Source organism: Calypte anna, chromosome 1 (assembly GCF_003957555.1).
Source record: "Calypte anna isolate BGI_N300 chromosome 1, bCalAnn1_v1.p, whole genome shotgun sequence".
NCBI classification, from domain to species: Eukaryota; Metazoa; Chordata; class Aves; order Apodiformes; family Trochilidae; genus Calypte; species Calypte anna.
The window spans coordinates 157,059,643-157,073,145 of NC_044244.1; the positions used below are offsets into that span (position 1 = coordinate 157,059,643).

The window sequence follows — 13,503 nt, forward strand, 5'->3', positions numbered from 1 at the left end:
TTCTGGAGTTTAGACTTATGGCCTTTTAGTATTTTATTTTCTCAAGTGAAAGTCTGGGGTATTTGACTAGAAGTAGATCTTCATGTGGTCTAGCCCTAGGCCAGAAGAGGAGCCAAAAGGCCTTGTTACTGTAATGTAGATACAGAGTCTGATTGCACTGTTGTGCCCTCCTCCATAAAGTCTGATGTCTGTATTAGAGAAAATGAAAGATAAATGTTTTAGTGTAATCTGGCTGTGGTACAGATGGGAAATTAGAATTGGTACCAAAGAAATACATGGTAGAAATAGTGTTGCTACTGGTGATCCTACTCTGGCAGTGAGGTTGGACTCGATGGTCTTCGAAGGTCCCTACCAACCCCTAACATTCTGTGATTCCTTGCTGCCCCATCTTCTTCTGCTGTTCTGAGTCAGGAACAAGGATGTGCTTTTCCTAATGGGCATTTTTTTTATATCATTATTTGCCTTGAAAGTATTAGCAGAGCTGACAATTTGTCCTTACTTTTGAAGTTGGGTGTATAGTCTCAGGGGATGGATGTATGCAGAAGTCCAAAAGTAGTGTTTTAATTCAGTTGATGCTTTCATAGGTGGTTGGCTCACATGAGAGAAATGCTGTCTTTTCATAGGAGTGGTTCTGTGTCCTTCCTTTGGTACACAGAGTTAATGCTTTTTTGTCTTTGAACTATTTGGTAATCTGTATGTTTTTCTCCAAGTCTTTGGACTGATGTGAGCAGCTCCTTGGGAAGAGGATAAGGAGGGAAACATCCCTGTGTTTTACACCTCTGAGTTCTATGTAGCCTTTCTAAACTGTATGATATACATTCTGGGTGTAGTCATACATCTTTTACTGCTGGAAGCCAACAGCACAGAGGTGGCCAAAAAAGAGATGTCTGTGTTTTTCTGCTCATTGTAATCACTGTAAGTTTGTAGTTAGTGTTTAGCTAGTAGGACTGAACTGTGTCTACCAAGGGAATGCACTGCAGAGTGGATGACTTCTGAAGCTGTTTGTAAGGGATCCTTCAGAGTGGTTCAGCCAAGATTATGACAGGCAAAGATTGAGGCAGGCGAGATTACAACGAAGTAAGTTCTTGTGTGATACCACTAAAAGTTGGCTTTTGCTTAGGCATCTTTCTTTTTTTTTTTTTTTTTTTTTTTTTTTTTTTTTTTTTAACTGACCTGCAGGTGTACCAAAAAGTCGTCGGGGAGAAATTTGGCAGTTTTTGGCTGTGCAACATCGAGTCAGACACAGACTGCCAAACAAGCAGCAGCCTCCTGACATCTCTTACAAAGAACTTCTGAAACAACTGACTGCTCAACAGCATGCCATCCTTGTAGATCTAGGTATGTCTGTTTGTAGCTATGAAGTTAATTCTGGCTTGTTTCATGTGTGTGAGTGGAAACACTCTTACAGAAAGGTGTTGCTGGAGGCAGGAAGCTGTTCTATAAGCACCACTTCCTGTGTTGTAAGGATACATTCTGTATATGCCACTTAGAGTCCTGTAAGCAAATGATGTCTTAGGTTCTGCTGTTTTTTATTGATGTTCTTCTACAATTTTGTGAAAAGAGAAATCGAGCTCTGTGCAGGTGAGAATATAAAATGAGCTCAATGGATACAGTCTAAAATCTGTGGTAAAATGTGGATTGATCTGACTGAAATCAACCTGCATGTGAAAACCAAGAGAAGTGCTGGTTGTCAAACACATTTGGGGTTTTTTTAATGAGAAAAATTCAGTATCAACTACTCTTCTCTCTTTACATCAGGACGGACATTCCCAACACATCCTTACTTTTCTGCCCACCTGGGAGCAGGACAGCTATCACTTTTTAATCTTCTGAAAGCATACTCTTTGCTGGACAAAGAAGTGGGTTACTGTCAAGGTATCAGCTTTGTAGCTGGAGTGCTGCTTCTACATATGAGTGAAGAACAGGCCTTTGAAATGCTGAAATTCCTCATGTATGACCTTGGTTTCCGGAAACAGTACCGGCCAGACATGATGTCACTACAGGTAAGTCAATCCTTTCCATGTAGAAAACCAGAGTTTTAAATGAGGTTTGAGCTTTCAGAGGTTGCTTATATTCTCTGGGGTCTTATGAAACATCATATGTTTTTTAAAGGGTTGTTAGGTGCATGAAAATGTTATTGTCAAACCTCTTTCTGAGTCTGAGGTTGCAAACAGAGAAGTTCAGAGCCAGCAGACTTTTCCTGTCACACATCCCCATCATCTCCTGTGTGGAAACTCTGCTTTCTCTGCTATTTTGCTCTTCCTTTTATTTTTCTAACTTCTCTGTCTTCCTTAATTCAGAACTCTTGACATGCTTGCATGTGTATAATTTAAAAATAAATTTGGTTTTGTTTTCCTTCAGTCCATAAGCACATAGATGTAGATTTGTTTTCCTTATAAACTCCAATTCAAATCCATAGTGACACCCAGTGGCCACTCAATGTAATCGACAGGCATTTGTACTTGGGACTGCTCTGGCTTGCCTCATTATTTCCACCTCTTTTCTCTCATCATCCTCTACTCCACCATCTCCAACGCAGAAGGAAAGCAGACGAATTTTTAACCGTTTCGTTTGCTTAGGCAGTGATTAAAGGACATGCCATAGTGAGCATGGTGATAGAGATATATATTTTTTATTTTTGTATTACTGGGGGGGGGTGGATTTTGACTGTTGGACACAGTGATCTTAGAGGTCTTTTCCAACCACAGCAGTTCTGTAATTCTGTGATGCATGCTCAGAAATATTAGATTTTAACAGGTAACTACAGATATTCAAGGCTGCTTCAGAAGGAGACAGAAAATCTTTCAGATCTATATAAATTCCAGGGTTTAAAATCTGAAGAATATTTCACCTTGAAATGCAGCTCTCCACTGGCTTAAATAACTATATTCTGTAAGTTCCTAATATTATAAAGGATATACCACTGCTGAGTGAAAGCTTGTAATCCACAGTGGACAAAGAGAAAACTAATGAGACAAAAGTCTCATTTTTTTTTCATTCTCCACACACAGCAAACACTTACAATTAACTAAAAACTTAAGTGGGAATTTCAGTCCAGATTTCATGACCAGTCTCTTTAGGTGCTTATCTGGCAAATATAAACAACTATGGAATAGATTTTAATTGAAGAAATTGATGAAGAGGAGTGCTTTACTGTGGATGTAAGTATGTTACAAGTTTGTTGAGATGAATTAAGAGTGAATAGCCATAGAGCATCTTTCTGATCAATCTTCACTGTCTCATTTACCACTAAAAATATGTTTTGCACCAGTGGAGGCCAAACTATGATAAATGTGTGGCTGTGGGGTTTTTCTCCCACCAAGATTCTCATTTAATGTTTGTATGTTATACTGCAGTTGTAGGCAGTAACATCAGATGTTGTGAGAGCATTCAGATATCCAGCATTTCACTTCTTAATTGAAATGAGTCTGAAACTTTCATTATCAGATGCTTTTAGGAAGAATGCTTTTTACATTTGAGAAGGTTTACTACTTGTAGTACTGTTTACCTTTTGAATGAGATGACCTTCCTTTCTCTGCAGTTTGCTTCTAGGCAGTTAACCTAGATAAAAGTACAAGTTTTGTTTGAGACAAGCTGGACTATTGAAGATGATTTAGGAGGATCTCACTAAAGCCTAAACCCTTATTTTGGTTTTCAACAGTAGAGTACTTGCAAATTTTTCTGCATGTACAGTACTGAAACATGAGTAAGCTTATATGAAGAATTAGCTTCTGTCCTGTAGAAACAAAACTTTGGATGTTTCTTTAAGATAATGAAAACTAATTTTGCTTACTTTTAATTAATTGTCTAGAAAAAGTAGTTATCTAGATCCTTAGTTCATAATGAACTCATCCAGTTTGTTTACTGCCTCTGTGAAGCTGTCCTAATTTCATATGCAAATGTGTTTTGTTTTGACACTGTCCAAAATGTGTTTAATTAGTATCTTTGGCAATCAAAAGAAGGACTCAAGCACATGCACAAAGTTAGGTAATTTGCTGGAATGGGAAGTAATGTTTCTGTTTGCAGACCCTGCTGACTGATTGTTTCAAGTGCAGTTGGTTTTTGGTGAGGAAGAATCATGGCCACTAGAAGGAGGAAAGCAGCTGGATCTAATAAGTAATTTTCTTGTTGAGGAATGGACTCACCTTAAGCATAAAACACTGGCAGCAAAATTGGACCTGACAGCTGATCAATATATGCCTGTTTCTCGTCTTCTGCTTTCTGAGAGAAGTGTCATTCTGTTCTGTGAGCAACTTACTGTGGAATATAAACTGTCAAAATTCCAAGGAAATGATTTGCCTCAGAGTGATATTTTTAGCAATGAATAGCAACTTTTAACCACTCTGCAACCTTTTACAGGTTGTATAGCAGCATTTTTTGCATCGGTGTCTTAAATTTCTCTGGACCACTGGTGTGTGGGGGGTGTGCTGGAAAATATGTATGTGGTACTCTACTGACTTCCTATACCTAATGTACTTTGTGGGTATAGAAGCTGTCCAAAGTCATGATTTAGCATAGGGGTTCTAAATGGGGAAAAAATAAGGCCAAGATTCAAAGAATGAAATCTGAAATGTGTACATTTTGCCAGAAATGTACTCTGTGGGTACAGAAGCTGTCCAAAGTCATGATTGTAGCATAGAAATTTTAAATGGAGGAAAAAAATGGCCAGGATTCAAAGAATGAAATCTCTTGTGTAAATTTAGCCAGAAATAGTTCAACTGTGTAATGGAGAGCTTTGGCATCTTGGAAGAGGTGCTTCTATTTTCATTGCTGCAAGACCGAAAGTTCTGGTTTGTTGACAAAGTTAGTTCAATATATTCTCTTCCTAATATAAGCCTGATGAATCTAAAATTATAATTAATAATCAGCTTCAAGCTGTTCTTTTTTAGTGATTACCAGGTTGATTTTGATTCATTAGGGGTGGGTTGTTAATACACGAGTAGATATCACTCAAGATCCTATGCAATAATTGAGCTTCCTTTTACAGTGCCGTCTGAATTGGAGTTAATTTCCCTTGAGTGAAATGTGAATGGTTTGAAAAAAATGACTAAAGCTGAACTTTTCTTTCTCTTCTTCCCTCCCTCCCCCCCCCCCTCTCCCAAATCCCCTTATTCACCATAGATTCAGATGTATCAGCTCTCAAGGCTTCTTCATGATTACCACAGAGACCTCTATAATCATCTTGAAGAAAACGAAATCAGTCCCAGTCTTTATGCTGCACCATGGTTTCTTACACTATTTGCATCTCAGTTTCCATTAGGATTTGTAGCCAGAGTATTTGGTAAGATAGTTGGTTTTTTTTTTTTTTTTTGCAATAATAAGCAGAACAATGTTGTCCATTATGTTTTGAAAGTCTGAGGGAGCACTTTTCTACAGACTAGGGACATTTGGGGTTACTGTTGTGGGTGGCAAGTAGTAATGCTTTTCATGGTGGGATGTCAGCTCCTTTTCAGAGAGGAAACTGAAGTGTATTTTTTGAAACATCAGATTTGAGCAATTAAGTATGTCTGCAGTTGTTAGCCAAAAGATTTCTCAAGTGTGAACACCAGCAAGTTTATTCTTGCAAATGTGTTTTATGCATCAGGTATTCAATCTGTGTCTACAGAAAGTTCATCCTGTTGAAAAAAAGAGAATGTATTGATTTTCAATGACATTGTGCCTGAATAACTGATTCCAAAGTGCTTACTAATAAAAATTCAAGTAAACTTTAACTTAAAGGGTATTCAGGTATTCATCTATATATTGAACAGTTTCTTAGTGTTAGTATGCCTCTTATTCCATTTAGGTTTTTTTGGTTATATGCTCCCCATCAAATAATGTGTAGTATAGAAGCTTAAGTGTTAATTGTGCCTTGCGGAGTTTACAGTATCAGCATGTCTAGTACTTGGTTTTGTGTTCTGTTCTTCTCAATAAGAACTGACAGCTTAATCAGATCTCTAGTAATGAAGAATTTTTAAATTTTTTTTTGATTTGAGACTTGTTGCACTCAGATACACACCAAGAAACAAGGAGCGTATGTCATATACTTCCTCTGAAATCATGTTTTTCCATTTGATTTTTCTGTTATCACATTACACCTTTTGAGTTATATATTTTTATTATTTTTCTGTTTAATTAATTATTTATTTGTTATTTATTTTCTTAATTATTTATTTTACCCAGTGATTTCTCTGTTACTATTTTTTTTTGTGTACAGGAAAAAAAAAAAGGGTAAACAAATGATTGTATGTGTTTCAGTGATACTCACATGGTCAGTACTTCTCTTTCCCAGTGGGGTTGTTGAGTTCTGGGATACTCAGGCATATCAGGGTTTTTTTGATTTTTTCTTTTTTCAATTGTGTTTTTCAAGGTTAAAGTATTTTGATCTTTTTTTTCCTTCAGTAAGCTTTGAATTTGGAAAATTAATTTTTTAAGTGTGGGGAGACTCGGTGTTTATTTCTCTGAAAATAAGCTGAATAAGGCACATTCCCATTTTAAAATTCAAAAATCAATGTTATTTTCCTTCATTGTGCTTTGGATTCCTGCATCTTCAGTGTCTTATGTGCCAATGTCATGTGCCAGGAATGGATGGTTCAGATCTCTCCCTCACAAAGTACCAACTTATCCTTCTTGAATGTGCACTGTAGACTTGACCAGGGAGACTTTTAGGAACTGTGTAGGAGTGGGTTGGCTGTGTCACCAGGGTCCTGATACTACCCTGTAATACTGAATTAGGGCCAGGGATGACCTCTTGATAGCAGGATCAGAAGTTGAGTTTGTTCAGTGGTGTGACAGAGCCAACAGCAGAGGAAGCTTTTTTGAACTGCTCAAGTGCTGTGCTCATCTCAGTAACTGCAAGCCCACCACTACTGGGGAGGCTGAGTTTCTACTTACTGTGAGTGTTTTCAGTTTCTGTGCAGTCTGTCTCTGCTGACTTCTGCAAAGCATGGACTTCCATCTCCATGTAATTGTACCTCAAAGTAAGGGCTTGGGTCTTATTATAATTATATTATTATTATTATTATTATTATTATTATTATAATTATAGCCAACATGATTGCTGCTATGGATTCTGAAAATACTGTGATTGGGAAAAATACTGTAAAATACTGTAGATGGAATCTACACGACTGTTTGTTAAGGGCTAGCTTCTCCCTGTAGAAAAGAGTAGAACATCATCACTTTGTTGAGATTCACTTCCCAATTGCTTTTCAGCCAAAGATGCACTTAAAACCAGTTAGCAATTAGTTAACAGTCTGTAGTCAACAGTAAACAGTAATGAAATAGTTATTTCAGACAACAGTGAGGGATGTAACAAGCAAGCAATGTTTTCTTTAATGCTTTCTCACATCTGTAAGATGACAGAAAATGTTTTTATGGGCTCTAGCCTCATGTTGAAATAAGACAGATTTCATTTCTTCTAAACTGAATAAGTCTATAGTATGATTGATTAAAAAGAAAATCATCCCAGCAAACACATATCCAATGGCTTTAGCTCTCATTTTCAAGATATTTTAATGATTTTCTTTTTCAGACATTATTTTTTTTCAAGGAACAGAAGTCATATTTAAAGTAGCACTGAGCCTGCTTAGCAGTCAAGAAACATCTATAATGGGATGTGAGAATTTTGAGAACATTGTTGATTTTCTTAAGACCACTATTCCAGATATGACTCAGCCTCAAATGGAAAAAATTATTACGCAGGTAAGGTTGGTTTTCTCTTCACTTTTTCCCCTCATTTAGTTTACTTTAAACAGATCACACCTGAGGTATATGTAGAAGACTCCTCAATATGTCCCTTTTGGTTTGAAATGCAAAGGAGTCATCTTCCCAGTCAGTTCTGTAGATACATGCTAATATCAGTGGGGTTTGAACTGCATTTTCAGAAATACTTTAATTGCTACCTCAAGGTTTAGTACAAAAGTTCTTTTGTGCCCAGTTATTGGGAAATCATCACTTAAAAAATTTCACGTCACCTTGAGAAGGGTAAAAGCAGTTTGTTTTCCAAACCCAGATGTTGCTTCCTGCTAATGAGTGAGTAGTGCAGCAGTTTGTGATGGGAAACACAACTTGCCATGGGGGAAAGAGGCAGCATCACAACAACTTCTCCTCCTGATGCTTCAGATTTCTGGCTGCACAGCACCAGCTACTTCAATAGGAACTTTTCTGAGACCTCCAAGTTAAGATCCTGCAAGTTACAATGTTGGTGAAGCCCCCTTTTCATGATCTGTATTAAACTCCAGGTCAAGCAAACTTTTACTGCTCTGTTGTGTCAGCAGCATCTGTCCTCCTGGGCAATAACTTCCAGGGTGCCTTCATCCATCTTCCCCTTCCCACCCCAACCCTGTCCTTGGAGGGATCACATTTGCCTGGTGCTTGGTGCCACAGATAAAAGCCCCTCTGGATTGATCCCTGCCTTTTTTGGGTAGGGGAAGGGAGGACTGGTGTAATCTTATTTCATCAGTTTCATTGTAACTTCATGACAAAGGGCAAGAAGAGAAATAGAAAATTATTGGTGCTGATAATAGGAAAAGCACCTGCTAAAGCTTCTTGTGAAGTACTCTCAGTGGCTGGGATCTTAATCTCTCTGTTTGGTCATATTATAAAATTCTTAGATTAAATAAAACTTTTCTGCTGGTACTTCTGATAGTAAGAGATGGTATTTAGTAATTGTAAACATTATAACCTTGTTTATTCTAACATCTATGATTTATTATGGCTACGATAGGAACTCTGGCCACTAAAATGCTCTTATTGTAGACTTCCCCTTAACACATATTTTTTTGAGGAACAAGAAAAATTATCAAGTTAATCAAGCAGACTTGCCTCTTAGCCAGACATTCAAGTTGTATAAGCACTCTATAGTTATAGACAAAACTTGTTTTTTCTCTCATGGCAGGTATTTGAGATGGATATTTCAAAACAGCTCCATGCCTATGAAGTAGAGTACCATGTTCTGCAGGATGAACTGCAGGAAAATGTGAGTCCCTGTGATGAAGGTGAACCCCTGGAGAAGCTGGAGAGGGCAAACAGTCATCTAAAGAGACAAAACATGGATTTGTTGGAGAAGCTACAGGTAAATGACTTAAAATCAAACTGGTAGATGATTTCTATGATTCAGCCAGTAGAGAACTAAATATCTTTTTTAAATGTCCATGAAAAGCCTCCTAACAGCAAGACCATATGTAGTAGAGCAGTTCTCTAAATCACAGTGATCTATTTGTTAGGCATATTTTTAACCCTTTGTCATTCCTTGAGTTATTCCTTCTCAATTGAAATTTCTTTTCCTCAGAGTATCTCTACCTTTACCTCTCATAAAATCTGTTGGCAAAAGTTTGTCTCTCTTGCTGAAAAATAAGTTCTCTGCCCCTTCATCTCTTTGTTTCTCTATTGAAAAGAATCCAGAGTGCAGTAGGGTTGCTTTCTCCAGACCTTTGTAGGCAGTATTGTTGTGTTTCCTTCTGCTGAAGCTCATAGTCTTTGTTTTGAAAGGTGGTCTCTCCCAGCAGACTTTGAATGCTGCTGAGCACCCGGCAGACTTTGCCAAATAAAGTCTTAACTTACAAGTCTTTTCCTCCTTCACTGTTCACCTTTCCTTCCATAGCCTGGCCAAGACTTGCTTCAGGCTTCAATATGTATGTTTTTGCATTTTCCTGAAAAAGAAGATTTTCTTTCTGTATTGCCAGGCCATTTCTTGTTATATTTGTTAATATGAACAACCATTGGGAAGAGCTCAGAGAGCACCTTCAGCTCCCAAAATGTGGAAATAGAAGCAGGGGGAAAAAAGATCAAGTCCTCATCATTTTGTGTTTCTGAGCTAGAAGAGTGCTGTGCTCTGTTCTTCTGATAGTGAAAACAAGAATTTCTTTCTTTTTTACTATTATTACTTTTGCTTCATTGTTTTTATTTATTTGCTGCTACTTGGGTGTTTACCTCTGTTCTGAAATACACCAAAGGCATAGAATAATTATGAGTGACAGATTTGAAAAGCTCCATGGAAGCTCTTCTGTTCTTCCAGATTGTGATACTTCAGTTCATCTTCCTCAGTTTCTTAACCTCTTTATCTTCTTATTTGTATAGCTTCATTCCTCTGTTTAGGAACAATCAGAATTCCCCCCACTTTTTGCTGAGAGACATTTGCCACTGCTGAGGTTCAGAGTTTCTGATTACCAGTCAGTGTTTTTGTGGGTTTGGGTTGTTGTGTTTTTTTTTATTTGGTTGGGGTTTTCTTGTTGTTGTTTTTGTTTTGGATTTTTTTCGTTTTTTTCAGATGGTGCTGTGTGTCTTTTATTGGAGAATAGGCAGCACTGGCTGCTTCTACATGTAACTGAGATTCTCTTTCCCTCTAACCTCTCCATCCTGCTAATTTACTTTATTGTATGTGGTTCCCATCTCTCCATCACTCCTTCAGTGCTACTCCACCTGCTGGTTTCCTTCTTTTCCCTACAGGTCCAGTTGCTTATTACTCCCAGCTGTCCCTTGCTTGCTGCAACTTCCATGTCTCCTTCCTTCTGTAAAGCTTTCAGAAATCCTTCAGGTCGATTTGGCCACTATCAGGAGATTGTGTATGATACACAGTAGGAATTCCTTGTATCTTTTAGAAACATCTATGTTATTAAGTCCTATCCTTAACATGTAGTGGATCATAATATAAAAAGTTATTTGTTATTTACAACATTTCTATTTATTTATAATGTTATTTTTTACAGGTTGCTCATGCTAAAATTCAGAGTCTGGAATCCAACCTGGAGATGGTGTTGACTCGAGAGAACAGGATGAAGACTGCAATTCAGTCCCTAGAACAGGAAAAGATAACATATCAAAAGACTCTTGAGCAGATACTGAAGTATTTGCCAACAGAAGCATTGTCTGACTGTGAACTGCTCCTAAAGGAAATAAACTACAATCCAAATAATAAAATAAGGAGTAAGCCATAAACCAAGGTTTTCTAAGCAGCATAAAAAAAAAAAAAAAAAAAGAGAGAGAGAGAAAGAATGCTGCTTTCGAAGGACTTAGCAATAGGCAATGATATGACCCAAAAACTAGTGCTGGGGCACTCATAGCTACACATGGGCCTTCAACTGTCAGTATGCAAATTCAAGCTATTAATTTTTTTATGATTATGTAAATAAATCACAAGGGGGAAATAAAGGATCCTCACATGTAATTATGATGGGCAGATGTATATTTAGAGTTGACTGAAAGGAAAAGAGAAAATTCAGTAGTCAAAGCCGAGATAACGGTGATTTACAAATTCACTCCAGATGTGCTTGTCTTTTAGTGAAATGAGGATTGTGTGTCTTTATATATATATACATATGTTGAATTATACTTGAAGAAAAGAAAAGAATGTAATTTTCCCTCCAAAGAGCAGCATGTTTCACATCTTCCATGGAAAATGTGTGAACTCATGCGTGCCTCTCTTTTAATTCTACTGACGTTGTGTGCACAGACCAACAAGCAGCATAAGTATCATGACTTGGTGTGTACAGAAAGAGCTCTATTGCCATCTGCTGTCGAGGCTGTACTGCTCAGCAGTGTAATTCCACATGCATGTTGGAACTGGAAACAAAAAGTATCATGTCATAGCTCCACCTCCATAACTCCAAGCTAAGAAATAGTTACCTATACACACTCGCATAACTTGTAAAGGCAAGAGCTAGAGGTGACTGAAACTTCCTTCCCAGCCTGTTTGCTTCTACCTGTCCTGGGGTTGGTGAAGATGACAGGAGGAAGGAAGCATGGCTGCAGGGTGGTATTCATTCTGATGTTACTTTTTTTGCAGGAGACTTGCTATCTTAAGAGTTAGGCGTGTCAGAGGTTCTCATCTAACCAAAGAAATACTGAAAAACGCCTGTAGCGGGAGCCAGAAAGCTGTTCTTAAATTTTATTTGGAGATAAAATCAGGGCAGGTTTCAGGAAATTGAGCTTAAGTGCATGAGAGAGGACCAAGAAAGTTTCAAATATTATGTACCATTTCAGTTTTCTCATACACAGTGGATATACATTTCAAAGGGGATTCTGAAGTACAGGTGCAGTTTTAATAGTGCTTTCCAGGTTATCCCTGTTTTAATACTGCTTTGTGGTCTTCCTTTTAAAACAAAAGTCATGAGTTTGTGTGTTCTGGACAGAAGGTGAGGTAAGCTCTGATCATTTCAAGGGAGAAAATATGTTTATAAAAATTATAAAAAGATGCATATAGATTTGAATGGTTTTGAGTGGAGTTTTTTAGGAAGGCTTAGGCAAATGTGTAATAGACACATATTTTGGAGTGCATGTCTGAACTGTTAATTGAGTGTTACAGTGGCTCGTGTCATCTCTTACCATTTATACTGTATTTCAGAAAACACTCTTTTTAGTAAGAAAAACAATTAAGCAAAGTGCCAAATCCAGCAGTGTCTTTATGTATAAGATTTGCCCAATTTAGAAAGCAAGGACTGAATATCATTGCTTTCTGAGTATTATGCTTTACATCAACATGAAAATGAGGAACAACAATGCTGATTTGCTGCACGCAGCTGTGGAACTTGGGGACTTGGGTCTCCTGGGGTTTTTTTTGCTGTTGTTGTTTTATTTTCATGGCGTTTTATTTGATTAAAGATACTGATTTACTTAATAGTCTTTCTTTTTACAGTTGGAGTGCAAGGTCTTAACACTGTGTATAAAATTAAGTGGAATTTGTCTAGATATTTCAAGAATATTGTATTATGCTATGTGGAAAAATGCTGAGTGAAAAGGCAGTTCTTTGCAGTTTTGTTCAGAGTAAGTTTTAGAGGATGTGTACATACAAAACCAATCCCAGGAACTGCAGTACTGTGTATTACAAAGAATCAAGGTTATTCAGATAATTCAGATAAAATTTTATTTTTTATTTTATTTTTTTTATTTTAAGGTGCACTGAATGTGCTTCATCCTCTGTTTCACTTATAAAAACTTTCATGTAATGCCTGGAGAATTCCAATAAATGTCATTGCTGCATTTCCTATGGCCTCCAGCTAGTTTTATTTTTTTTTAGACTTCAAGTGCCAATCTCATTCTCAATAGTACTTTTTAAGTGACAAGTAAAAAGGCTCTTTTTGCTTTCTACTTGTGCAGGAAAAAAACAACACAGGCCTTGTAGATGAACATGGGGAGGGTATGAATTGTTATCGGGGAAAATAGTCTTGCCCGGTTCTCAACTGAAGATGAAATGATTAAAAGGTATTTTTCTTCTGCAGTAGTTCATTTAGAACATACGCATGTTGAGAATGCCTGTAATTTGGTGAAGTTTGTGCTTTTCCTCTTGCTTGGGAGGGGGAGGACACCAAATCAGGCAGGAGTAATAAACTGCAGAAGTGAAACCATACTGAGGTAAGTGCCTCATGACATTAGGACATCGTGATAGTGTTTGTATTTCTGAACACGTGTGGCTTGTAACTGAGTATTTTTAGGGTGTCTCACTCGAAATCTACACTCAAGCAGGTGTGCTCCAGACCATCTTCAGATGAATAACCAGCAAGAGTATCTAGAGGACAGAACGATGTG

At 37.5% G+C, this 13,503-nt stretch overlaps 1 protein-coding gene across 2 annotated transcripts in view; it reads left to right on the forward strand.

The window, feature by feature from the left end:
* The window catches only part of TBC1D4 (TBC1 domain family member 4), a 107,597-nt gene extending 94,635 nt beyond the window's left edge, over positions 1-12,962 (forward strand). For both annotated transcript variants that reach the window (XM_030445204.1, XM_030445213.1), the window contains 6 exons: positions 1,180-1,338; positions 1,759-2,003; positions 5,122-5,281; positions 7,514-7,683; positions 8,879-9,055; positions 10,689-12,962. In XM_030445204.1, coding sequence (XP_030301064.1) covers positions 1,180-1,338; positions 1,759-2,003; positions 5,122-5,281; positions 7,514-7,683; positions 8,879-9,055; positions 10,689-10,916 — 1,139 coding nt within the window. In that variant the 3' untranslated portion in view covers positions 10,917-12,962. The remainder of the gene's footprint in view (positions 1-1,179; positions 1,339-1,758; positions 2,004-5,121; positions 5,282-7,513; positions 7,684-8,878; positions 9,056-10,688) is intronic.
* Positions 12,963-13,503: the final 541 nt, after the last annotated feature.